General features: G+C 44.2%; 1 protein-coding gene across 1 annotated transcript; it reads left to right on the top strand.

Annotated features, from left to right (window-relative positions):
* Positions 1–14: 14 nt before the first annotated feature.
* Positions 15–25904, top strand: stimate (STIM activating enhance). Its single transcript, XM_083772119.1, has 8 exons — positions 15–1370; positions 9137–9185; positions 11364–11459; positions 12566–12687; positions 16245–16357; positions 17571–17642; positions 19288–19431; positions 23478–25904. Exons 1-8 carry the CDS (start codon positions 1190–1192, stop codon positions 23589–23591), a joined length of 891 nt encoding a protein of 296 aa, XP_083628245.1. The 5' UTR covers positions 15–1189; the 3' UTR covers positions 23592–25904.
* Positions 25905–27925: the final 2021 nt, after the last annotated feature.

The raw sequence follows: 27925 nt of genomic DNA, 5'->3' as shown, positions 1-27925 counted from the left end.
ACGCGATGCTCCAACAGCTGGAAAATAAATGCCCATATTCCACTTTGTACATGTTGACTGTTATGTCACACCGAGAGGACCGTGGCGTCGCAGCTGAACACTGAACACCTTCCGCGGGTCGGTCGTTGCATTGCGGCCGAGGAGGAGCAGACAGTTCCCGAGCGGCGGCGGCTGACAGCCAGGCTGTAATGGAAGAATCTAGGTTGGTTGTTGTTGCCTTGGTGGAACATTATTAGCTATTAACGGCTAGCTAAAGCTAGCTAGCCTGTGGTGTTAGCCAGCGCGAGCGATAGGTAGGTAGTCGCAGAGATCGCCTGACGTTAAAAATAAATACGTCAACAGATGTTCTCCTCCTCGCGGCGGTAAAAAGACGGTTAAAACGGACCCCTTCCCCTCCCCCCCTCCCCTAGATAAATGGACTTTTAGCAAAGCAGGCTTGTGTTAGAAGAATATCATATAAACAGACATGCTACAGTGAATGAATCTCCGGCGGGTCGGGTCGTCTCTCCGGAGGCTATTCAGCAGCTCATGCGGAGGAGGATATAATCAGGATGTTCCTGCAGCTGCAGCACAGCAGCAGCAGTAACGGGAGCTCCACCACGGTTCGTTTTATTACTATTATTATAATAACAGCTGCCAGTGCTTCGCTTGTTGCATCAAAGTGTGCAAGCAGCAGCTACTCTACGTGCTGTTGTTCTTGTCACGGCTCCGTGTCAGGAGGACGGTGTCACCCTGCTGTTGTTGAACCCCGATGAGGAGAGGAGGCGTCAAGTTTAGTGTGTTAAAAGATTGGTTCAACATCCTCTTCCTCGTATCAGGGCTTTCAGTTTGCTTTACTGTCAGGCTGGCTGGCTGGGCTGCTCCAATGTGCGTTAGTTATTATGTTTAAAGACCTCAAGTCAGTCGTGGATGTGGGGAATTGTTAAGAAGCGGATGAGTTTGCAAACAGACCAGCGGGATGTTGTTGGTTGCCATCTGTCACTGACTGAAGAAGACCTGTCCTGCTCTTAAATGGGTCCATCACCACCAGCTGACCAAAATAGCTCCAGGAGGACTGACTGACCGACTGACCCCCAAACATCTGTCTGTGTGCCGCAGCGCAAACAACAAACACATCCACTTAGCCTAGTGTTTAACCTTCATCCACTGGACTGGCCTAGTACAGTCAGTGACCCCTACCTCCATCGTCATGTCTGTGAGCGGGCTGTCTGGGGGCAACGTGGCCGGTGGGCCCGCCGCCGCCGTCTTCTCCACCAACGTGTCGGCCACCGCCGACCCCGACCGCGGCTGCAAGAACGGCGCCCTGATGAACTCCTTCGGCATCTTCCTGCAGGGACTGCTCGCCCTGCTGGCCTTCAGTACGCTGATGTGTGAGTATTGGTGCATTCAGTACACTTGATTGATGTGTGAGTTATTACTGTCTTCAGTACACTGGTGCATTTATATAACGCCTCGGTGCATTTAATATAGCGCCTTTATCCAAGGCACTTTACATAGATTGTGCATTACATTCACCCATTCACACACCGATGCCAGAGGAAACCATGCAAGGCACCACCAACCAACCAACCACATCGTGAGCAAAGGACACTTCAACACTAACTCTGGGGGAGCCCACAGGGTTCACTCTACCCCTGAGCCACTGCCACCCATGTGTGAGTAAACTGAGTATTATTTCTTGTGTCTTCAGTACACTGATGTGTGAGTATTAAGTGGCCCAGGTGGTAGAGTGGAACAGATGGGAACCATCTGACTGGAAGGTTCAATCCCAGTTCGATCCCTGTGGACTGGGCTCCCCCAGAGTTAAGTGTCGAAGTGTCCTTGAGACTCAACTGCTTACAAAGCTTATATGAAGTCACTAAGTCAGCCAGCCCAGTACCATGTTTTCACATTCCCAATGCAATCTTACAGAAGCAGTACTGCGCATGCGGACGGGGGTTGACTGACTGGACTAGTACATTTGATTTAAGCCTGATTTAAGCAGTTGTCTTGTTTCACCCCTATCTAAACATGTTACGTGTAAGTTTATCATCTGTAGCTCGGTTCTGATACCTTTGACTTTTTGTAAACGATACTACGATACACTGGTTTTTGTACAGCTCAACACCCCCGTTCAAACCGATGCAGGGATATATTCCTGAGCTACAGTGGTTACAAACAGACCTAACTGCACACTAACACTAGTGTGAGTATTAGTATCTTCAGTACACTGAAGATACTAATACTCACACTAGTGTCAGTGATGTGTTAATTTTACCGGTGGTATCTACAGTTCAGTGAGTATAGTGAATACTGCAAGCCAGCTGTGTGTGTGTGTGTGTGTGTGTGAACTCTTTGCAAATGGTACACAGTGGTATGATTATACAATGATGCTAAAAAGGCCTGAGGTCTTTGCCTTGTTTCCATTGTGGTCCTTGTATGCAGCTGACACTTGTGACCTAAATTGTAAGTAAAATCACACTCGTGTGAAGGGAGCGGCACCTGGCTTTCATCACAATGATGAGGGACTTGGCACAGCTCTGTGTGTACGTCTGTCCATATGAGCAATGGAATCGAGGACTTTGGTTGGCTGATGTATGATGATGTTCTCATGTCATCATACAGACAGAAATACACAAAGCTGTGCATTTTCATCGTGATGATGAGAACATTCAAACTAAGTAATCGATTCCGTGGTCATACAGACAGACATACAAAGCATCAGTGATCGTTTGCCTGGGACTCGGCATTCTACCCCCCAAAAAATATGGCAACGATCGGGCTGAGTCTGTAACATGCCTTTGTGTTACACACTGGTGTGTGTGTGCGTACTGTACAGGCCAACAGTACACGGAACACACCACGTGCGTGTGAATACATGTCGGCCCTGGTACAGTTACAGTACACTGATGTTATTTAAATGTCTGTACAGTGACATGTGAGCACATGCTCATTCACTGCAGTGATGTGTGATTACATGCCTTCTATACGCTACTATGTCAGCGAGTACATCGTTGCTGTTGGGCAGAAACCTCTTATCTCCATATTCTAACAACTTTTTGTGCGTTTATTTATTTTTTGTTTGGTTTTATTTCTCGTAAATTAACGCCTACAGCGACAGCGAGCGTCTCACAAAAGCATCAAAAGTGGAAGATCGACGTCAATGCTCAACGCTCTGTTACTTTTGATGGTTACGTTAAATAATGAATTTGAATCCTGACAAGTAACAGTTTTGGACATTATCCCATTCTGGGCGGGAACCCCTTTTGGTGTTAAGCATTTAGTTATACTTTAGCAATTGGAAAATAGCAGATCTACAAGCTCATAGCGCGGCACCTTGTAGGTCTGCTTTTTTTGAAAAATCTTGAATGTGGTGCAAATCTTTGAACATTCTTTTTGTTCAACCTTTTTAACTCAAATCTTTGCTTCTGGGGGGGGTCCCTGGAACAACATATTTTCAGATCTGGGTCGGTGGCCAAATGCATACAGTATATTTCTGGGGGTCCTTGACATTAAATAGTTTGAGAACCACTGACATAGAAACGGAGGTTTTTCAGATCCTGCCAGTATACTCTCATGTGAGAAGGGGGAGCCAGCCCAGCTGTCCTATTATCAGACACTTAGGTGCTGACTGAGAGAAAGTGGACAATGAGCCAATCACAGCTCCTGGGTTAATCAATGATGCCAGTGCAATATTATTGATCCAATTCGGGTTTTTTTTTGCTTCGAATATTCATTGTGTTCATTGTGTTCCTTCCTTCTATCCCCAACCCATAGTCAATTGAGTGATTAAGCTGATTTGCCTTTGGCAAATGACACAATGTGTCGGTGTACATCATGCTCTTTAGCGTTTATGAACCATTACACTCAAACCAGTAGAGCAGCTTTTGATGGATTGAACACTTTATTAACAGTTTGCAAAATGGTACAGTGGTAAAATTTTACAACGGCACTAAAAGGCAGAGAATAACATAGGGTGCATTTTGCATCCCAAAACGCAGTTTATAGTTGAGGGACGCAATAAAACAACGACCTCTGACTGCATCCACGGGATGCACTACTGTACTACTGTACTGTTTCTTTTATTCTAGTTTATTTATTTTGCTAGCTTTAGTTATAATAATCGTTTCTTCTTCTGTTTTCTACATGAATATAACCACATTATAACCATATAAAATGAAATGGGAGTTAAATGCTGCAATTTGTAAAAATGACAAAATATGACTCCTAAAGTAGTTGAAGTGGGACTCATAAAATGTCCCTGGAACTCATCGAAAAGACCATCCCTGCATCCCGGGACTCATTACATTGAAAACCTATTTACATCACTGAAAAGGAGAACACAAAAAGTCCTTGTTTCCACTGTGGTTTCCTGCTTCAAAGCCAGTGTTTTTTAGCACTGCCCAGAACCTCAGTGTCCTTGTCTGGTGGTGGTCCAGTAGACTTCAGTGTCACGGTTAAGAGTTAGAGCCTTCAGCCTAACCTCCCCAGCACCAAGGAAGGAATGTTCAGCTGGGGCTGGGTGGGTTCTGCATGCCGTGACCCGAGGCCTAGAGGCCCGGCAGCAGTGTTGTTCAGCTGGGGCTGGGTTCTGCATGCCGTGGCCCGGGCCTCGAAGCCCAGGCCGGCAGTGTTGTTTTCAGCTGGGGCTGGGAGGGTTCTGCATGCCGTGGCCCGAGACCTCCAGGCCAGGCAGCGGTGTTGTTCAGCTGGGGCTGGGAGGGTTCTGCATGCCGTGGCCCGAGACCTCCAGGCCAGGCAGCAGTGTTGTTCAGCTGGGGCTGGCTGGTTTCTGCATGCCGTGGCCCGGGCCTCGAAGGCCAGGCAGCGGTGTTGTTCAGCTGGGGCTGGGAGGGTTCTGCATGCTGTGACCCGAGACCTGGAGGCCAGGCAGGCAGTGTTGTTTTCCTCCTCCTCCTCTGCCTGACTTTGCCTGCATCAAATATCCCCCAACATCCAAACGCATGCCGGCCGACGGGGGTGTCTCTCTGTGTCTGTCTGTCCTGGTAGAATTCAGTCCATTCGACAGGAAAGTGAGAGGTCACAGTTCACAGCATATACATACACACACGAGGACTCGGAAAGCCCTCTCGGGTTAATGTTTATTTAGACACACCGCCACCGGCCTGGCGTGCATTCATAGCCAGAGGCCAGGCCACCGCCCTCCTCCCAGTGTCGTTTCTGACACGTGGCCACTAATGATGTGGTCGTCCTGTGACTGCTGTCACATACTGAGTTTATGTAAGGGAATTGGATCGTTGGACATCACAGATTGTACACTAGAATGGACTGACCTGTCAAGTCGTGCAGTGTTAATTTTGACAGTAAACATTTATTTAGTTTTAGTCAGTCTTTTGAATAAAATTCCAGTTTAGTTTTAGCCACATTTTAATCACCTGAATGTGTAGTTGTAGTTGACTGAATATATGATTATAGTCAACTAACTTTACAGTTGATTTTGTCAGCTAAAATAAATTGTCAGGACACGACATAATGCCTTATTCATTCTTAGCTGTGTGCTGAAAATAACAGATCTTCAAGCAACATTTACATCAAGCTTCGTCCCTAAAGAAAACAGGAGGTCGAAAAAAATAATTCATCATAGTGTTTAGTTGACACATCTGGTGTCTGGCCGGTGTTGTGAAAATGTAATGTGAAAATGACATTTCAGTCTATGTAACACTTTTAAACCTTTCCTTGATCTGGACTTCGACTTCATTACACTTTGATTGTGAGTTTAAGATATCCAGTACAGAAACAAAGCTAATGCATTGGTCAGACGAGCAGTTGTCTCATCCTACTGGCATCTCTGTGTCATAGAAGTTTGACACACACGATGGAAAACAAGCCACTATTGTCGGGCACACATAGCTGACACTGCTGCCTTCTCTCCGAAGGGAGCAGAGGCTTCTTAAAACTGTCATCATGTCGTTCTCGCACACAGAGATTAATTAAAAATCCAGTCCATAAATCAGTCATAAATACACCCCAGAGAAGCCCTTACATTGACTGGAGCTGTGGGTTTTGAATACCTCTAGTAACTCTACCATAATAATTTTCGAAATTAAAAAAGAAAGTCTTTTAAATCATGACAGTTGTCTGAAATACCTATGTTTCTGTATCAGTGGTGCTCAATATTTCATGTCAAGGACCCCACAAACTATATGTAATTGGCCACCGACCCCCATTTGAAAACATGTTGTTCCAGGAACCCCTCAGAAGCAAATATTTGAGTTAAAAACGTTCGCTCTGAAAGAATATACATTCAAAGATTTGTGCTGCGTTTTAAAAGGGGTTCTTCCTGCCCAAAATGCGTTGAGCAGTACGCTCATTTAAAAGATCGCGGAAATAGCCCACAATAGCTCACAATGCGTACAAAACCACACTGCAGCATATTTGTATCTTTGCAGCTGAAGTTGAAACCTGGCTGCCCAACCTTTTGTTTCTTTTTGTGTAGCTTTGTAACTGGATTTGTCTTTGTCTTATCTTCATGTCGCTGGCTTCCATTGAATTGAAATATAATTGTATCTTTGTATCTACCTATACCTAGTGTGAAAGAATGCAGCATTACATATTGCAACACTGTTAATGTTAATTTAATAGAGGGTATGCGCATGCATATAGTTGAGTGGCAAAGTGAGTGACAAAGTGAATTTAATGTTGTTTAAAGTCATTTCATGCAATGAAATAGGACTTTTCTGTTTGGATGTATGGGGTTGTCAAGGCCAGAAAGTAGTTTTTTTGCCACTCAGTAGGCATTCCCGCATAACTTCCTGGTATGATGATGATGTCACGCGCATACCCTCTATTTTAAATGTTTATTTAAAAAAAAAAAGATTTGCCTTCAATGATTTGCCCAAAATAGGGAAACTACTTTGACATGAGTGGTTAAGTAGAAGCCACACGAACGAGGCGCTCACAAGTTCCGTGCGAGATTCAGAGCACTGATCTGGCAGCGGTCGGTCGAGGCAACATGGTACATTGGGTTCATATTCTATATGGATTCTGTATTCATACGTTTCTCTTCAGATTCAGATTCTCTGCAGTTCTGCTGTGCTGCTTAAAATGTTGTATTATATTACCAGCTGTCGTTTCAAACTCATCATTCGTTGCTGTCGGGCAGAAACCTTATATCTCCATATTTCAGTTTATTTTATTTTATTTTTTTAATGCCCAGACATTAATGTTTAACCCATTTAGACCTGAGGACGATTCTACAAATGCGTTCTAAATCATGACCGTTTTCTAAAGAACCTATGTTTCTATGTCAGTGGTGCTGAATCTTTTTCATGTCAAGGACCCCCGGAATTATGTGTATTTGGCCGCGGACCCCCATCTCAAAATATGTAGTTCCAGGCAGGGACCACCCAGAAGCAAAGATTTGAGTTAAAAACATTCGCTGTGAAAGAATATGTATTCAAAGATTTGTGCCACATTTTCACGATTTTTCAAAATAGCAGATCTGCTATTTTTCAACGGCTAAAGCATAACATAATGCTTAACACCAAAAGGGGTTCCCGTTCTGGATGGATCTCTTACAAATGCAGTGAACATAGCAGCAGTGTTGTTTTCGTCGACTAAAACTAAGACGAGAAATGTTCGTCTTCTACCTTTTTTCACTGACGAAAACTAAATGGAAACTACATGAAAACTAAGCTATGGTGACTAAAACTAAGACTAAATATACTGACAATTTCGTCAACAAATAAAAACTAGACTAAAATGTTAGGAAGGGACTAGTGGACAACAGATCCAGTAAAAGTCATTTTACACTTGGTTGCATGCTGAAAATAGCGGATCTACAAGCTCACAACGCGTCGCGCTGCGACGCGTTGTGAGCTTGTAGATCGGCTATTTTCAGCAAGTGTAAAATAAGTCATTATGATGGCAACAAGGCCCGCAAAAATACATTTTAGTCGACTAAATCACCTGTATATTTAGTCGACTAAAATCTTATGACATTTAGTCGACTAAAACTAGACTAACACTAATACATTCCAGGTGACTAAAATGTGACTAAGACTAAGTGAAAACTATTCAGGAGACTATGACTAAAACTAAAATAGAAATTTGCTGCCAAAAACAACACTGCATAGCAGATATACAAGCTCGCATCGCGAACTTCGTAGACCTTCATTTCCGTTGCATTTCATGAAAAGTAACAGTTTTGGACATGCAAGGTTTCCGTTTCTCCACCGATGAGGGCTATCGATATCAAAACTGTTCTTTATTTTTTATCTGCACTGTCAAACCTTTCTCAAATAACATGTCACCCTTGCTCCAGTCTCACCCTTGCTTCACTGACTCATACACTTTACTGGCATTATGCATCATAACTACAGTATAACAGTTTACAGTTTAATTAAACGATCCGAATGGGGAAGTGAAAACAGAAGTCAGAGCATCCCTGTGATATTATGCCGGGCAGGCATTGTTCTGACACAGGGCAGGGAATTAGAGTTCCCTCCCCACCACGGTGCATCGGAGGGAAGTAAAAGCTGCTATTACACTTACAAACACTGTTAGAATGCAGAACAGGCCCTTTGGACAGCTCCCTGGAGCCCTGTGATATACTGTGTAAACTAATGAATTGCTGGGGGGGGGGGGATTCCGTTTGATCTGTGTGTGTGTGTCTCACTTGCACTGACTGCATGATATGCGTTCAATCCTCACTCTCAAGTCTAATTTGAGGCTAATATAGATGCACCACCTCATGTCGACACCTTTCCCAGTTGATGATATGATATGATATGATATGATATGATACAGTATGATATGATATGGTAGCAGAGAATGCATTGTCATTCTGGATGGGAACTCCTTTTGGTGTTTTAAAGCATTATGTTATACTTTAGCTATTGAAAAATAGCAGATCTACAAGCTCATAGCTGCGCTGCGAGTTTGTATGTCTGCTATTCTTTTTTAAATGTGGTGCAAATCGTTTTAACATATTTTGACCTGAGATCAGATTCTAAAAATGTCTTCTACATCCTGACAGTTTTCCCTGGAACAAGATATTTTCAGATGGGGGTCGGCGGCCAATTACATATAATCTTGGGGGTCCTCCTTGACATGAACATGTAATCGACCTCAGTACAAAATGCGTTAAGCCTTTACAGTAATAACTCACATACTGTACCGTCTGTCTGCTCTGCAGTGAAACGCTTCAGGGAGCCCAAACATGAGCGGAGACCCTGGAAGATCTGGTGAGTGAAGACACGTTTATATGCATGATGGAAGTATTTGTTGTATTGTTCCGTCTACTGTTTTTGCTGTATTTTGACGATGCATCTCAAGGGGATGTCCTTTTCAATAAAGGTTCACCCCCAGCGCCCAGAACGAAGTTCTTTGTCCTTTCTATTAGTAACGGCCGCCCAAGACAAAGTATTGTTCAAAAGACGAAGTTTATTGATATGAAAACGGATCGCACGGCTCCACAGCCTAGGAGCGCCTGTTGGGCCACGGCTCCACAGCCTAGGAGCGCCTGTTGGGCCACGGCTCCACAGCCTAGGAGCGCCTGTTGGGCCACGGCTCCACAGCCTAGGAGCGCCTGTTGGGCCACGGCTCCACAGCCTAGGAGCGCCTGTTGGGCCACGGCTCCACAGCCTAGGAGCGCCTGTTGGGCCACGGCTCCACAGCCTAGGAGCGCCTGTTGGGCAATCCTCGATGTTGCACAAGAGTGAGACGTCATCGAAAAACTCCCTCCCCTGTTTAGTCGACGAAAACAAAAATCTAACATTAATAACTCGATCTAAATCATCCCGTCTAATTATGAAAAAAGATACTGTGTTTGACGGCCCTCCGCTGTCCAGTCGCTAGTCATGATAGATTTATTCTTACCTCCCGTAGTTGTTAATAATAATAATAATAATAAAACTTTATTTGTATAGCACCTTTCATGACATGAAATGCAGCTCAAAGTGCTTTACAGAACAATGGAGAATAAAAGAAAAGCAAGGCAACGACATTAAAAAACAAGCAGTAATGCAATACAGTGAGGACATGAATAACTAACAAAAAAAAGATCAATTAAAAGCAATGTTTTAGAAGTGGAAAAGCTGTGCTTTAAAAATGTCTACAGAGGCTGCCTGACGAAGGTACAGTGGGAGTTTGTTCCATGCCGTCGGCCTGTAGAAGCAAAAAGCTGCTTCCTCGTATTTTTTAGTTGCCATTTTTTTAGGCAAAGCGAGCAGGCCAGCAGTGGAAGACCTTAGGGGTGTGCTACACACACATTCACAACAACATCCGGTCCGTCTGTAAAAGTAGTCCGTGTTTATAAATCGAATGGGCGCTATAATGTAATTAAATAACCATAAATAATATATTAAATAACCCCGGGCAATTAAAGTGTTAACTACACGCATGCTCCATGCCTCCATCTCGTTCTTTTGCAACTAACTTACTACTTGAGGGAGTTCCAGGGGGTACCTAGCTCAATTAGAGATAGTTAGGATTAAACCAAATGGACCCTTACGGGTCTGTAACTCAGAGAGTGTACAAATGGAACCAAATGGACCCGTTAACTCTCAGAGTTAAACATTAACATTGATTTTACACTATAAATTGGGGGTCCCAGAGATAGAAATTCCATTGAACGGGGGTCCGTAGACTAATGCATGTCAAACTGGTAGTCCATGAAATGAATGTTTCGGAAACACTGCTAGAGCCGTAAAAATCCTCCCTTATCGAGGTCACTGGCATATGTTTTCAAAAGGGGGGTCCGTGGCCTAATAGATGTTGTTTTGGGGGTCCTTGACACAAAAACGTTTGGGAACCACTGCAGTACAGTAGTAGATTTGCAAGATCGAAATGTGGTGCGAATAAGACTGATTCCACCTCCACTGTTCCTCCTCTCCCAGGTTCCTGTGTTGTTTTGAGCCTGTCTGATTCCACCTCCTCTGTTCCTCCTCTTTGAGCCTGTCTGATTCCACCTCCTCTGTTCCTCCTCTTTGAGCCTGTCTGATTCCACCTCCTCTGTTCCTCCTCTTTGAGCCTGTCTGATTCCACCTCCTCTGTTCCTCCTCCCAGGTTCCTGTGTTGTTTTGAGCCTGTCTGATTCCACCTCCTCTGTTCCTCCTCTCAGGTTCCTGTGTTGTTTTGAGCCTGTCTGATTCCACCTCCTCTGTTCCTCCTCTTTGAGCCTGTCTGATTCCACCTCCTCTGTTCCTCCTCTTTGAGCCTGTCTGATTCCACCTCCTCTGTTCCTCCTCTTTGAGCCTGTCTGATTCCACCTCCTCTGTTCCTCCTCTTTGAGCCTGTCTGATTCCACCTCCTCTGTTCCTCCTCTTTGAGCCTGTCTGATTCCACCTCCTCTTGTTCCTCCTCTCAGGTTCCTGTGTTGTTTTGAGCCTGTCTGATTCCACCTCCTCTGTTCCTCCTCCCAGGTTCCTGGACACGTCCAAACAGGCCATCGGGATGCTGTTCATCCACTTCGCCAACGTCTTCCTGTCTGACCTCACAGAGGAGGACCCCTGCTCGCTGTGAGTAATACGGTAGAAACTAGGGCATTAAGCAACTAGTCGACTAGTTTACTAAATAAAAAAAATAAACCTTTTTTATTATGGGTTAGTTTACTAGTCGACTAGTAAATCCACTAGTCAACCTTGTACAAGGTCGACTAGTGGATTTACTAGTCGACTAGTAAACTAACCCATAAAAATAAAGGTTTATTTTATTTTTTTTCCCCGATTTTGTAGGCCTCAAGATCAGGTAGATTATAGTTATAGTCACCATGTGCACAGTTTTTAAATGTACAAATATTTATTTCCACAAAAAAAAACATAATAGGTAGTTAAACAACTAGTCGACTAGTAAACTAGGCAACTAGTAAAAATGACTAGAAGTGAATGCCCTAGTAGAAACATGAATATATCAATCCTGGTCTCTAAACTGCCTCCCCCTGGCCAGCCGGGGCGCCTGATGGAGGGGAAAGGAACTGGTTGGAATAACATGTTCCTTCCACGCGCTACGTCCAACCAGGGAAACTCCCCTCTGTCAGGTGTAAAGGAGCAACTTGGACACTCAGGCATGAAGGAAGCATGAGTTCAAGTCCGTTGCTCTCCCCATGTCCCTCATATATGGGGACTAGGTTGGCGGAGGGTGTGTAGAGCCCAGGATCACATTAGATGATTGACACAGGGGTGAAAAATGGGTTACAAAATAAATCGTGGGATAAACATTATAAGAAAATAAAGAAACATGAATAAAATGTAACTCATGGTCAGGAACGTGTAGAGAGCGTTAGAGAGGGGCAGGGGCTGAAATCACATAAGAAGAGGGCAATTTTGGACTGAAATAGCGGAAATAGCAGATCTACAAGCTCCCAACGCGTCGCAGCACAACGCGTTGATAGCTTGTAGATCAGCTATTTTCGGGGCGCAACCCAGCACTCTTTAGCTAGTAGAGATGCGGTATGTACGACATTGTATTTCTAAAACAAATTTGTTCAACGCAAAATGCTGTGTTCAAGTTCAGGAGACTTCTGGGAAAACAGGTCTAAACAGGTTAAATAGCTAATTGCAGTTATCTGTGTGACAAATTAATTAACCGCTAACTTATTAGTGTAATCTCTCTCTCTCCCTTCTAGATACCTCATCAACTTCCTGCTGGACGCGTCTCTGGGCATGCTTCTGATCTATGCCGGGGTGAGAGCGGTCAGCGTGGTGGTCGAGTGGAGGCAGTGGGAGTCTCTACGCTTTGGAGAATACGGTGAGAGAGAGAGAGAGAGAGAGAGAGAACATCGCTTTCATTTAGTTTATTTTATTTGATTATTTGAACCGGACAATATGTATTAAAGGGACACTTCACCCTTTTTGCAAAAAGAATATATGTTGATGACATTTAGAAGCTTTAGAACACTTTCCTGGGGGTCTTTATGTGTGTAATATGTGGTTTTAGATATTTTAGATTTTAGTAGTGAGCACAGTGTATCTGATGTCATCGACACTGGGCTCACTTACTTCCTGGACTACATGTTGTTGATAGGTGGAGGGTAGTCTCCTTAGAGTATATATGAATAGAGATGACATCCGAGTTCTCCTTCCATCCACTTGCATTAAGTTGCTCTAAAGCGCATGAGGCGATTTCACTCCTCCTTCCGGGTAGGAACAGATTGCATTCTGGGATGGATTTTCCCCAAACACATGAACGCGCTGCCGTTGAACGTGCATGAACGCGCACGAGCGTGCTGCCGTCGTGAGCGTGCACAATGATAGTCAACGGACCAGCGCGTTCATGTGTTTGGGGCCAGGCTGCAATACCTTCATTCGGCCACTATGTCCATTTCGCCTCAGGGTTTCCGCTGGGTGCCTTCTCTGTATTCATATATACTATAAGGTAGTCTCGCGTAGCCAGACAACTATTCCACAATCTCCGAATGCTATAGGAACTACAGCTCCCATGAGCCGAGTAACGGAAGCTGCCATTTCCGTTCAAGCAAATATATTTTAAAATATCTTTAGAGCTGATTTTCTTTCCCTTTCTGCTAAGCAACAAGCTACTGTATATGCTTAGATGTTTTCTATTTATATTAGGATAAATGTGTGCGACTGTAAAGACGAAACGGAAGTGGACAGGAGGCTCCACTTCTGCTTCATCGCTTACTCATGACAGCTCTTCCGTTGCTCCAGACTGTATGATGAAGCGTTTGGAAATTGCGGAGGCAACATTCTGGTAATGTGAGACTAGGTGGAGGGCTGTCTTACTGAGACAACATGTAGTCCAGGAAGGAAGTGAGCCCAGTGTCGATCATGACATCAGAGACACTGGGGCTCACTGCAAAAACCACATATTACACACACAAAGACCCCCAGGAAAGTGTTCTAAATCTTCTAAACATCATTAAAACATCTATTTTTTTTACAAAAAGGGTGAAGTGTCCCTTTAATGCAGTGCTTCTGAAAATGTTTGGTGCCAGTGACCTCCAGAAGAGAAGATTTGTGTTAAAAACAAAAAAAGCATCACTTTCAAGGTTTTTCAGAACATGGCAGATGTACAAGCTGGCTGCGCAGCATGAAATGCCAACATAGAAATGGGTAATGTGATTAAAATTATGCTATACAGAGTGGGAACCCCCTCAAGGACCCCTGAGAACCGCTGTAATCAAATGCACTGTAAATCCATAGTAGTCCGGCAGCCTTCTTTTGTTTAAAGTGGGAAATTTGGTATATAGTCTTTTTTTATTGGCCTAAAATATTGTCTATATACATACAGCCACAGCAATAGCCACTTGCCCAAATGTGTGAACTCATCACATTTGTGCTGATTTCATCACATTTGTCATGACGTCTACGGCCGTTTTTAGTCCAAGGAGTGTATTTCTGTGCAAAACTAATGATTGGAATGGATTCAGAATCATGAAAACCCCCTTAAAGCAAAAGGAGAGTTTGACATTTTTGACATTTTTGCCTGCCATAGGATGTTAATGTCACAAGAAACCCCTATTAAAAAGTTGCCCGATACCCACAGCCGGTCCGCAAGTGGATTCATGAATGTATGTATATAGACAATATTTTAGGCTAAAAGACGATATACCAAATTTCCCACCCGTCAACCCCGGCTGCCGGACTATAGGATTTAGAAAGGTCCTTTTGTAGACGGTCTGGAATGGTAGCTGGTGGACTGTTTAGTTCCAGAAGAACATTGAGTACAGGCCATCCTCCACTTGGCTGATACCCATAACGTCCAGCAGAGGGCAGTATCTGCCCCCACACCACACCACTTATTGCAGCAATGTTGCACTCTCATGTCCTGCACCTTTTGTGTACCATGATTAACCCCTTTTGTTGTTAGCATTATGTTATGCTTTAGCTATTGAAAAATAGCAGACCTACAAGCTCGTAGCACGCCACTCTGTGGCGCGCTATGAGCTTGTAGATCTGCTTTTTTTTTTTTTTTATGTTTGAAAAATCGAAGAACCACTGACATAGAAACATAGCTTTTTCAGAAAACTGCCAGGATGTAGACATTTTTAGAATCTGATCTCAGGTCAAGAAAATAATTGTTGTGGTAATGATATGCGTTGCAGGCAGTGGCGGAAAGTAACTAAATGCATATACTTACGAATACGTACTGTACTTAAGTACAAGTTTGAGGTATTTAATACTTTGTATTTCCAATGTTCCATTCTTTTACTTCTACTCCACTTATCTGAGGCAAATATTGTACTCGGATAAGTGTACACTATTGTACCGAGTCCTTACTAACAAGAAAGTGGAGCATATCACTCCAGTTCCACTTCCTAGATCCTTACACTGTCTTCTGTTTTCTTTTATCTTCTGCACTGTAACTGGATCTGTAACTTAAACTCTGTAACTTTCACTGTTCTGCGTCCATGACGTCACCGTTCAAGATACAGACAAGACATATACAATACATCACAAGAAGATACATTACAGGACATGCATCGCAGAAGCAGACCGGAACAATTTGAGGACATTTAAACAGAAGACAAAAAAAATGGCTACTGGAAAAGGTTCCCCTATAAAGGGTCATCTTAGAGGGATGGATAGGGACGTACAGTACTTGTTGTGTTGTGTATGTAATGTATATGTACCGCTATGTATTTGTGATTTGTATTTGTATTTTAAAGTATTGTTCAGTTCAGTGTGAGAGGACCTCAGTGGAAATAAGTCTTTGGACTTTACTGTGTAATCCTTGAATCGCTGATTATAATGTTGTATTATGATTGCTTTTCTAAATAAATAAAATAAAATAAAAAACCAAGAACAATAGAACATATCCTCTTGGTTTACCAATTCTTAGAACAGACAATTGGTTGTTGTTGCTTAGGGGAGCCGGTGCAGTGCGTGGCCTGGGCGGGTCAGGGTGGCAGTGTTGTTTTTGGCAGCACATTTCTATTTTAGTTTTAGTCATAGTCTCCTGAATAGTTTTCACTTAGTCTTAGTCACATTTTAGTCACCTGGAATGTATTAGTGTTGGTCTAGTTTTCGTCGACTAAATGTCATAAGATTTTAGTCGACTAAATCTACAGGTGATTTAGTCGACTAAAATGTATTTTTGCGGGCCTTGTTGCCGTCATAATGACTTATTTTACACTTGCTGAAAATAGCCTCTCACCGCTCCTTGGCTGCGGCTCACCGCTCCAAGAGATGGGTCAAATGCGGAGAACAAATTTCACTGTGGTAACGTGTGTGACAAATCGTATGACTTTGACTTTGACTTGTGTGCTCATCCTCATCATGATGTTTATTGTTGTTTAGGGGAGCCGGTGCAGTGATGTTTATGTTGTTGTTGTTGTTGTTTAGGGGAGCCGGTGCAGTGCGTGGCGTGGGCCGGTCAGTGTGCTCTCTACATCCTCATCATGATGTTTGAGAAGGTCCTCATCATTCTGGTCCTCCTCATCCCCCAGTGGAAGCAGGTCAGTAGTCAGTAGGTCAGTAGGTCTGGTCCTCCTCATCCCCCAGTGGAAGCAGGTCAGTAGGTCTGGTCCTCCTCATCCCCCAGTGGAAGCAGGTCAGTAGTCAGTAGGTCAGTAGGTCTGGTCCTCCTCATCCCCCAGTGGAAGCAGGTCAGTAGTCAGTAGGTCAGTAGGTCTGGTCCTCCTCATCCCCCAGTGGAAGCAGGTCAGTAGGTCTGGTCCTCCTCATCCCCCAGTGGAAGCAGGTCAGTAGGTCTGGTCCTCCTCATCCCCCAGTGGAAGCAGGTCAGTAGGTCTGGTCCTCCTCATCCCCCAGTGGAAGTAGGTCAGTAGGTCTGGTCCTCCTCATCCCCCAGTGGAAGCAGGTCAGTAGGTCTGGTCCTCCTCATCCCCCAGTGGAAGCAGGTCAGTAGTCAGTAGGTCTGGTCCTCCTCATCCCCCAGTGGAAGCAGGTCAGTAGTCAGTAGGTCTGGTCCTCCTCATCCCCCAGTGGAAGCAGGTCAGTAGGTCTGGTCCTCCTCATCCCCCAGTGGAAGCAGGTCAGCAGCAACGCTTACCTTATTATATATTACCTATTATTAATATCCTCATCATCCTGGTCCTCCTCGTCCCCCAGTGGAAGCAGGTCAGCAGCAACGCTTACTTATTAGAATTGCTTACTTAGAGAATAATCGCCTCATCGCAATTATTTGTTGAAAAATGTTTCTTTGATTTTTCAAACATTTTCAAAATTTTGGCAAATGAATTGTCAAAAATAGTGGATCTACATGTACTTACCACATATGTTTTATCATGTATGTACCGGTATGTTTTCGAACAGGGGTTCTCAACCTGTGGGGGCGGGGGTCCCGAGACATTGCCAAAGCATTTCCGGGCCAAAAACGTTGAGAACCCCTGTTTTAGAACACAACTATGTTTTACGAATGTTAGTCGATGTTTTAAGTATAGATGAATATAAACAGACACAAAATAAAAAAAATGAAGCCCATAAAATGAAGCTCACAACACGTGACCTTACATGATTAAAATATAATGAAAATTAGTGAGTCTGAGATATTTTGGTCACGCTTTTTTGTCTGTCATAGTGTGTGTGTGTGTGTGTGTGTGTGTGTTAAACTGACTGTGTGTGTGTGTGTGTGTGTGTGTGCGTGTGCGACTGTGTGTGTGTGCGACTGTGTGTGTGTGTGTGTGTGTGTGTGTGTGTGCGTCACAGATAGCTCTCCCCATAGAGAATCCTCATCTGGAACTGGCCATCGTCATGCTCATCGTTCCATTCTTCGTTAACGTAAGTCTTTTTTTCCTTTTGTGACTTTATAAAGTTTATATATACCTCGTTGCTGTCGGCCAGAAACCTGGTTGGTTTTTTCTCTCGTAAATGAATGGTCATACTACATACTTGGTCATACTACACACTTGGTCATACTACATACTTGGTCATACTACAGCACCACAACACAAGTTTCAAAAGTTGCAGATCTGCAAACTTGAATCGTGATTTGAAGCGACGCGTTTTGAGCTTGTAGATCTGCTACTTTTGAATTTTGAACCCTGAAAAGCAACAGTTTTGGACAGGAAAGGTTTCCACCCGACAGATGATATAATAAAGTGCCCAAAACTTGTCTTATTTTATTTTTAATACATCTTTTGGCAATGTTTGCTTCATTAGAAATGAGAGAGACACTGACGGGAAACTGAGGTCAGTAAGAATTCAAACCCTGGTCTCACTACCCTCTATAGAGCAGGCAGTACAGCCTCCACCTCGTTTTCTGTGTAGACTAAAGGCCTACTCATAGTCCAGTTTTCGGTTGACAGGTTACCACTGAAACGGTGGTTAATAAAAACCAAGATATGAGCGGTGACCACCGGCTTGACGTCATGTTGTGGTTTTCAGTGGTCACCTTTTTACCTTAATGTGGGGCACTTTCCCTAATTTGTGGTGAAATAGTGTTACCTTCTGTATTTGTGCTGTATAGAACGACGCAGTCCCGCCACCTTTCATGACGACGCCAGGCCCAGGAAAACATTCCCAATGCATTTTTCCCATAGACATTTCAAAAAGTATTTATTTAGAGAGACTGTTACGCTGCGGACAAAGCCAACTCGAGTTGTTATTTTTATATTTGTTTTGGACCAAACAAATAATTACAAAGAAGAAAAACAACAAAAAAAGTGTTTTCTTCTTCTTTTTCTGCCCAAAAAAATTGTGTTTGTTGTCATGATTTGTCACAACTCGAGTTGGCTTTGTACGACGCTTAAAAGGTCTTTAAATAAATACTTTTTGAAAAGTCTATGAGGAAAATGGACGGGGAATCATTTCCTGGGCCCTGGTAGGGGGCGGGACTGCGACGCTCTATTGCCTCAGGTACTTACCGCATTGTAGAGGTATACTATTAGTAAATATGTATATATTTTATTTGTCTCTCTTCTCCTTACCCCCACTCCACCTGGTTTTGGTCATACTTAACTTTTAGCCTTGCATAGCCAGACAAATCTGCCAACGCAGTGATTATTGTCTGGCTACGTGACGCTAACTTATTCTAGTCATGTGAAAAGTTTTTAGTTTTAGTCAGTTTAAAGTAAAATATCATATAATTTTAGTTGACTAAATCTACAGACTGGGCATTAATTTAATTTAATCTGCCAAAATACATTTCAATTTGTAGACCGGCTACCGGAAATAGCCTATTATCGAGCAACAAAGCATAAAAATGTCTTGGTTCTACTGGATCTCTTTTTATTTGTTGACGTTGCTTAGGTTTTTATTTCTTTTTTGTATGTGGGGGTGGGGGGGGGAAAGGTAATCGGCGAACATTTTTCGCCATGTCTTTAGTCGACAAAATGTCTTTGCCAGGCCCTGATGTTCTGGGTGATGTTCTGACTGTCTGTGACTTACCGTGTCTTTGCCGTGTTTCTTACCGTGTCTTTGCTAGGCCCTGATGTTCTGGGTGGTGGACAACTTCCTCATGAAGAAACACAGGAAAAAAGACAAGCTGGAGGAGCGAGAAGACGACGCCCGGGGGAACGGCAAAGTGCGCTACAGGCGCGCCCTCTCCCACGACGACTCTGAATCTGAGGTCAGTGTTTAGGGTGCCCACAGGTCACCCTCTCCCACGACGACTCTGAATCTGAGGTCAGTGTTTAGGGTGCCCACAGGTCACCCTCTCCCACGACGACTCTGAATCTGAGGTCAGTGTTTAGGGTGCCCACAGGTCACCCTATCCCACGACGACTCTGAATCTGAGGTCAGCGTTTTAGGATGCCCACAGGTTACCGACGCACCTGGCCTGAGCTGCACTCTTCTTAGGCTAAAATAATAATTCCACATTTTGGTGGCAGAAGTAATAGGAGAGTTTTCACATGTTTGTTCTTACATTTTCGGTGGTGCCAGGCAGTCGCCAGACCATGGTCGCTCGCCCTAGTGTTGTAGCTCTAGGACGGCTGAGTGTTTTTAGGGTGGTGAAACGGAACGGAGGTTACCAACACACCTGGCCTGAGCTGCACTCTCGTTTACATGCTGCCTACAAGCATGTTTCAACGGTTGGAACATTTCATGTTTCAAGAGAGAACGCAAACCGGCAGCTTGTCCCCCACTGTCTCTGTGCACACGGTGGTTGTTTGTATCCCACTGTCTGTGTCAAAATCATCCCTCAAATCATGCCTCAAATCATGCCTCAAATCATCACTCAAATCATGCCTCAAATCATGCCTCAAATCACTAACTGTGTCTGTGCTTCATAACCATTAAACCCTCAACTTCTACGGGTTTCCACTCAACCTCTGTAATGTATCGACTGAATTCATAACATTGCTGACCCACAAGAACCTACCTGACCTGGCGGAGACCTGTGCTCTGAGGAGCACCTACAGTATTTCTAGTTGTACCTGTGTGTGACGGTCACTGGACCGTGTGTGCACCATTCATCCTGACCTCTCCCGTCTGTATTGAGTATTAATAATAATAATAATAATAGTAATGGATTTTTTTAATTCATAATGCACTTTACATTCCTCAGAATCTCAAAGTGCTACAGTAGACAAAAAATATAAAACAGTAGGCAAAAGCAAAAAAAAAGAACATTGCACGATTAAAAGCACACAATTTAGCATCAAGGAAAACAGGATCACGGTTATTGAACATGAGGGCACGGGTCAAGGAATAAAATCAGTGTGTTTGGGGGAAAGCCTCGTTAAAAAGGTGGGTCTTTAGTCCATTATTGACTAACCCTCTGGCAGAGAGAGAGAGAAATAACCCTCTGGCAGAGAGAGAGAGAAAGTACAAACACAGGCTGTTAATCACTCTAACGACCACGGCCAGTCACTTTAACAGGCCTATAAAAACAGCTGTATACCAACACATGAAGTCACACGTTTCACATTAAAGGACCACTTCACCACTTTTCAACCTATCTTCATATAATAGGTCCTCACTAATAATCATGAAAAAATGGCGCAATTTTTTCTCTACTCTGTCTGTGTCTCATAGGAGGGCTGTGGGCAGTTCGGAAACCGTCTTCCAGTGACATCATCGATGGGGAATACAAGCTAATAAAAACTGCAGGCTTTCTAGTCCTGAAAAGTTACAATGCGAAAATGGAAGCCATCGTTCTCACAATAATGAAAATCTAAACATTTTTGAAAACAAATCTTGTTTAAAAAATAATCTGCCTGATGATGATGATGTCACTGGAAGACGGTTTCTAAACTGCCCACAGCCCTCCTATGAGACACAGACTGAGTAGAAAAGAATTGTGCCATTTTATCATGATTATTAGTGAGGACCTATTATATGAAGATAGGTTGAAAAGTGGTGAAGTGGTCCTTTAACCCATTTAGACCTGAGGCCGATTCTTAAAAAAAATTGGACTTCTAAATCCTGACAGTTTTCTGAAATGCCTATGTTTCTATATCAGTGGTGCTCAATATTTCATGTCAAGGACCCCACAAATGCAACTGGCCTCCGACCCCCCCATCTGAAAATATGTTGTTCCAGGGACACCTCAGAAGCAAAGATTTTAGTTTAAAACGTTGGCTCTGAAAGAATGTATATTCAAAGATTTGCACCACATTTTCACAATTTTACAAAAATAATAATAATCATCTTTATTGTCCCGAAGGATATTTGTCTTCACAATCTGTTCAACAGTTCAACACCCACATCAAAAACAACACAGAGCACATAACACCAAGACAGTACAAAAAACAAAACATGAGGTCCCCACTGTGTACAGAACCATCCTGTCGGCGGGGCAGTTTGTTTAATGCCGCGATGGCTGAGGGGACAAAACTCCTACTAAAACTGACCTTTTTCCATGGCAAGGTTCTGTATCTTTGTCCAGATGGCATGAGGTTAAAGAAACGACACAGAGGATGGTCGGTGTCATTTGATATCGAGAGTGCTTGTCGTGTGATGGCGTTATTGTTCATATCAGAAAGTGTGGGTGTAGGAAGTCCGATGATTTTGGAAGCAATACGGGTGATACTGAAAAGTTTGTTCCTGTTAGGCATGGACAGTATGGTGTAGAAACATGCAGAACAGTACAACAGAACAGGTTGAATAATGCTTTTGTACAATAATAGCAGAAGATGAGGAGCAACAGATAATGATCTTAATTTACGGATTACATGGCGTCTTTGCTGAAAGCGTGACTGGATAGATGTAATGTGTTGATCAAACCTATTGTCTATTGTCCAGTGTGAGTCCAAGATATGTGAAGCTGTCTACCTGTTCTATTGTTTTACCATTAATGAGGAGTGGGTTAAGTCCAGTGTGGGTTGTTGTTTCAATGACCAGTTCTTTTGTTTTGACCACATTCAACTCTAGATAGTTGTCAGTGCACCACTGTGTGAAATGAGAAATGGTGTTCTGATAGACCGTAATAGAGTTATTGTCATGGAGCAGTCCGAGAATGGCAGTGTCATCAGAGTATTTAAAGTATGTGATGTTAGTGGGTGAGGGGCTAATACAGTCATTTGTGTACAGAGTGTAGAGGAAGGGGCTGAGGACACAGCCTTGAGGGGCCCCTGTGTTGGTGATGGCAGTTGATGAAAATGATGTACCTACTTTAACTGTTTGTGGTCTATTGCTCAGGAAGCTGTGAGTCCAGTGTATGAGAAGTGGGGGGATGTTGAGCTGATGCAGTTTCTTGATCATATGATGGCGTTGAGTCGTGTTAAAGACAGAACTAAAGTCAACAAAAATAATAGTGGCAAAATTGTCCGAAGATGAATCCAGGTGTTGGAGAAGGGAGTGAAGGAGGCATGCCACAGCATCCTCTGTCCCCCTCTTGGCCCGATAGGCAAACTGGAAAGGGTCCAGCTGTGACCTGACAGCTGGCAGAATGATGTTCAGAATCAGTTTTTCCAGGCATTTCATCATTATTGAGGTTAGTGCAACGGGTCTATAATGGTTGGGTTCTGAGGGGCGGGATTTCTTGGGTACTGGTATGATGGTGGATGTTTTCCAGAGGGTGGGTACGGCTGCTGTCCTGTAGGACTCCCAAAAGATGGAGTGAAGGATGGGGGAGAGCTCCATGGCGCAGAGCTTAAGCATCTTTGCCGAGATGCCATCCGGCCCTGGCGCCTTGCCAGGCTTACACCTGGCCAGCAGCTGTCGGACATCCTCCTCGTTGAAGGGGGAATGTGGCGGCTCCTGAAAGGGGAGGGCTCCCAACAGTTCCTCACAGGCAGCAGAGTAGTCTTGACTGTCAAACCGTTTGTAGAAAGTGTTCAGGGTGTTTGCAAAGGTGGTAGGATCCGGAGTTGTACAGTTCTTTTGTTTTGTCTCACCACCAGTAAGGATTTTGACTTTATTGAAGGCTTGTTTTGTGTTCATGCTCCTAAACTCCTCCTCCATATTATTTTTGTATTTTAGCTTGGCCTTAAGAATTTCATTCTTATGGCAGATCTACAAGCTCGTAAAGCTTGTAGATCTGCTATTTTTCAATAGCTAAATTATAACAATGTTTAAAACACCAAAAGGGGTACCCGCCCAAAATGGGTTAAATGAATGTAGTACATTATGTAGATAAATCCTAGGTTAATATCACTTTGTATATCGTTGATGTCAGTCCACTCACATCCTTTTCTACTTATGTCCTCTCGTTCTCTGTCCGTCCCTCAGATCCTCTTCTCTGCGGACGACGAGATGGACGAGTCGGACGAGGACGACGTCCGCCGGCTCGCCGGCCTGAAGACGGTGAAGAAGAAGAAGCATCGAATGGGCATTCCCGTTTGAACCAACGGTCAACTGTCAACGGTCAACCCTCCTCCTCCTCCCCCTCCTCCCTGTCTGGTGGTCTCAAAGACCTGCACTGGTAGCCCCCCTCCTCCTCCCCTCCCCCTCCCTGCTCCGCCTACAGTACAGTAGGGTTGGGATCTGGACACCGGATCCAACATTAAGGGACACCGGAATCGGTATGGGTTCCATCATCGCATTTGGAACCGTTTTCCCGGGAAATGGGTCATTTCATCGTCACACTGTCAGAGCTGGCATGACGTGGACTTCATGTACGGTATGTAGTACAGTACAATGTTCAATACCAGTGGTTCTATTATTTTTCAAGAACCACCATAACACTCGGAGAGTGTGTAAAATGTGGTACACTCTTGAGTTGCACAGACCTGTCGGGATCCATTTTGGAATTGGAACGCCTTGGTAGGAATGGTTAAAGGGAACCGTTACGGAATGGAACCGTTGGAGAGGGGAATGGTTTAGGAGCCGGAATCATTAAAATCCTAAAAGTTTCCCAACCCTACACACACACACACACTCCCTATATGTCTCGGAAATCGACATGGCGTTTTGAAAACGCCGCCCACAGACTTGTGTGGACTGCGGCGTCGCGAGAAGATGTGGACAACATGGAATATAGGAACCCATAGCCCATCGGATCGGATGCTCCTCTACTGAAGACAGGACTTTTGCATGTTTGTCTCTAAACTGCGTTTCAAGAAACAGGGAAACGGGTACTTCTTCTGCCGTTTAAAGCACATTTAATACTGTACCAACGGACGGACTGCTTACGGAGCCTAGGATTGGCTCAACCCCGTACCAATGAACCGCTTACGGAGCCTAGGATTTGCTCAACCCCGTACCAACGGACCGCTTACGGAGCCTAGGATTGGCTCAACCCCGTACCAACGGACCGCTTACGGAGCCTAGGATTGGCTCAACCCCGTACCAACGGACCGCTTACGGAGCCTAGGATTGGCTTAACCCCGTACCAACGGACCGCTTACGGAGCCTACGATTGGCTCACCCCCATGCTCTTTTAACGAGACATAAGGGCGTTAAGAGTGCTATCATGTTATGACCATTATATATTAAGTCATTTATGTGAGTATTATTATTATTATAGGGAAAAGCTGTTGACACTGGTTTTCATCGGCTCTGTGCATACCTGGAGTCCCAGTTTTTTTTTTTTTTTTTGATTGATTGATTGAATTCTTTATTAACGGGTAAAAAGGACAACACTAAAAGCCACTACTGGGGCTGGGGACCCCCGGGGAATGCTTTGGCCATGTCTTACTATGTAAACACTTTTCATTCTTCTTTCCATTTCTTCTTTCCATTTTCCTGCCTTTTTTTATTTGGGGACCCCCCAAAATAATTTCGTGACAACTTTCGATCAAATAAGTGAGATTAGCGATTGAATGGCGTTTCGGTCGTTGACGATTATGCAACGCAAATAAAAAACATTGGTAAAAAACATTTTTTTTATATATTACATATTTATTAAAAAAACAAACATAAAATAACAAAAATTAATTGGACAGCCAACTAGTGCTGCACGATTCTTCACAAAATGTCATTGCATAGGTTCTGCCCTAAACCTAGATCTCCATCTTTTTTTCGCACTACGCTATGGTGGATAGTACGACGCATTATGAGCTTGTAGATCGGCTATTTCCACCACTTTTTGAACATCGAAATGATCGTGACGATTATAATATGTCTCAATTAATTGCGAATTGTGTCCGGCCTAGTTCTAGGTGTGACCCCTTCTTCAAACGGGGACTACAGTTGTGCACAGAGAGCCTACAGTATAATTATATTGGTAAGATTTCACGGGGGGGGAGGACGGCAGAACAACTGTGAACAGCCTGACTTAATATCCACGATAAAAACCTCTTTGTCATCCTGTTTTTCATATATATATAAAGTGGCCACATCCCAAACAAAGTGATTGTGTCTGTACTGTATGTATGCCTCATGTAAGATTCCTTTTATAACCCTACAATGTCAACATTTATTTTTCATGCGTAGACTTAACCACCACTATAGCGTGCAGGGGAGTATTAGCCTCGCATATCCAGCCTTCATCTGCCTTTTGCAATGCATATCGACCCATGGGGCAGATTGAGTCTGGCCCCTCTCAGTGCATATCGCCCCATGTGGCAGATTGAGTCTGGCCCCTCTCAGTGCATATCTCCCCATGGGGCAGATTGAGTCTGGCCTCTCTCAGTGCATATCGCCCCATGTGGCAGATTGAGTCTGGCCCCTCTCAGTGCATATCTCCCCATGGGGCAGATTGAGTCTGGCCTCTCTCAGTGCATATCGACCCATGGGGCAGATTGAGTCTGGCCCCTCTCAGTGCATATCGCCCCATGTGGCAGATTGAGTCTGGCCCCTCTCAGTGCATATCTCCCCATGGGGCAGATTGAGTCTGGCCCCTCTCAGTGCATATCGCCCCATGTGGCAGATTGAATCTGGCCCCTCTCAGTGCATATCGCCCCATGAGGCAGATTGAGTCTGGCCCCTCTCAGTGCATATCGCCCCATGAGGCAGATTGAGTCTGGCCCCTCTCAGTGCATATCGCCCCATGAGGCAGATTGAGTCTGGCCCCTCTCAGTGCATATCGCCCCATGAGGCAGATTGAGTCTGGCCCCTCTCAGTGCATATCGACCCATGGGGCAGATTGAGTCTGGCCCCTCTCAGTGCATATCGCCCCATGTGGCAGATTGAGTCTGGCCCCTCTCAGTGCATATCGCCCCATGAGGCAGATTGAGTCTGGCCCCTCTCAGTGCATATCGCCCCATGAGGCAGATTGAGTCTGGCCCCTCTCAGTGCATATCGCCCCATGAGGCAGATTGAGTCTGGCCCCTACCGGGAAGCTCACAACGATGCGTTGTGAGCCTGTTTGGTAACGTGACAGCGGCACGCAACCAGGCATAAATCAGCCTTACTGTATGTATGACTGTAATGTATGTTTGGTTGATGTTGTCCTAACCCTTTTACAACGCTACCTGTTGTTACACAATATAGTAATTGTAATATCTGTAATGCTGGTCATGTGAACGTGTGTTGTGACTGTTGTACCGGGAGGAGGAGGTGAGGAGGAGGGGGGGGGGGGGGGGGGGGGGGGGGGGAGGGGGGGGGGGGGGGGGAGAGAGAAAGTTGCAGCACTCGTTGATGATGATGATGGGAATCTTCATCGTTCTACTAGGGATGGGACGATGATCGTTATATTATGAATTTAAATAAAAACCCGCTCACTATAACCGCCTCGCAGAGATTTTATTTGATCTTTTGGAGCTGCAAACTCAAAACCCTACTAAAAAACGGACCGGTAAAGAGCGCAAAAGATGTTAAACACATTTTTAATGAATGTCATTGATCTCGATAATGTTTGCCACAATAATGGTGCCGTGCAACTTTCATACCGTCCCATCCCTAGTACTACATTACACTGGTACTAAATCATCTGTGATCTTTGGTCCACCTACTGTATCCACTGTTGTCCCTGGGAAGGCAAGAGCTCTCTGTAACTGTTAATGAATCCTATGTTTACTTTCTGTGCCATTCTAGGAGTGGCAAAAAGGGAGACAATGCCTCCTCCGGAAGTGTTCCTTCAGTCATTCTCACAGACCAGACGAAGCAAAGGCTGTTGTTCTTTATTACGACAACCTCCTACACACACACACACACACACACACACATCCATATTGCACATTTTTTCAGCCATTCAGGCTCTGTCATTGTTGTGTTTGTGCAATGTATTTTTGGTGGGAGTGATTTTCTGGTGATTTTTGTCCTTTTTGTTCTGTCTGCTCTTTTGTTTCCGATGATGTGCCTGAGTGAATATTTAACTCACGTCTATCTGGCTGTTTCAACCAGAAGCTCCGACCTTTGACCTTCAGACATTTACACGCAGCATTCAGCAGGTTCTGATGTTGAGTATAGTCTCGTGCAGCCAGACAACTATTCCACAATCTCCCAATGCTCTGTTACTTACAATAGTCTGTTACTTTAACTTAATCCTCTTCGTTCCTGGTGGAACATAAGGCTGCGACTATCTGCTTCCATCTGGTCCTAAATGATAGGAATATTATAGTCTGTGACCCCTACCTACACCTACCCTACCTACAAGCTCATAACGAGCGAGCTTGTAGGTCTGCTATTTTTGAAAAATAGGGAGAATCAATGCATCACATCCACTTTATCCTTCTAATCATTTCAGAGTTGCGCCGGACTGAAAGCATTTGAAATTGTCCGAGGCAGCGGTCTGGCTCGCGAGACTATAGATGTTGAGCATTTTGGGAGAAACGCAGACCTCTAGACTGTTGTTG

Source organism: Protomyctophum parallelum (genome assembly GCF_964188405.1).
Source record: "Protomyctophum parallelum genome assembly, chromosome: 8".
NCBI classification, from domain to species: Eukaryota; Metazoa; Chordata; class Actinopteri; order Myctophiformes; family Myctophidae; genus Protomyctophum; species Protomyctophum parallelum.
The sequence above is the reverse complement of the archived record's forward strand: the minus strand, read 5'-3'. Positions and strand labels throughout refer to the sequence as shown.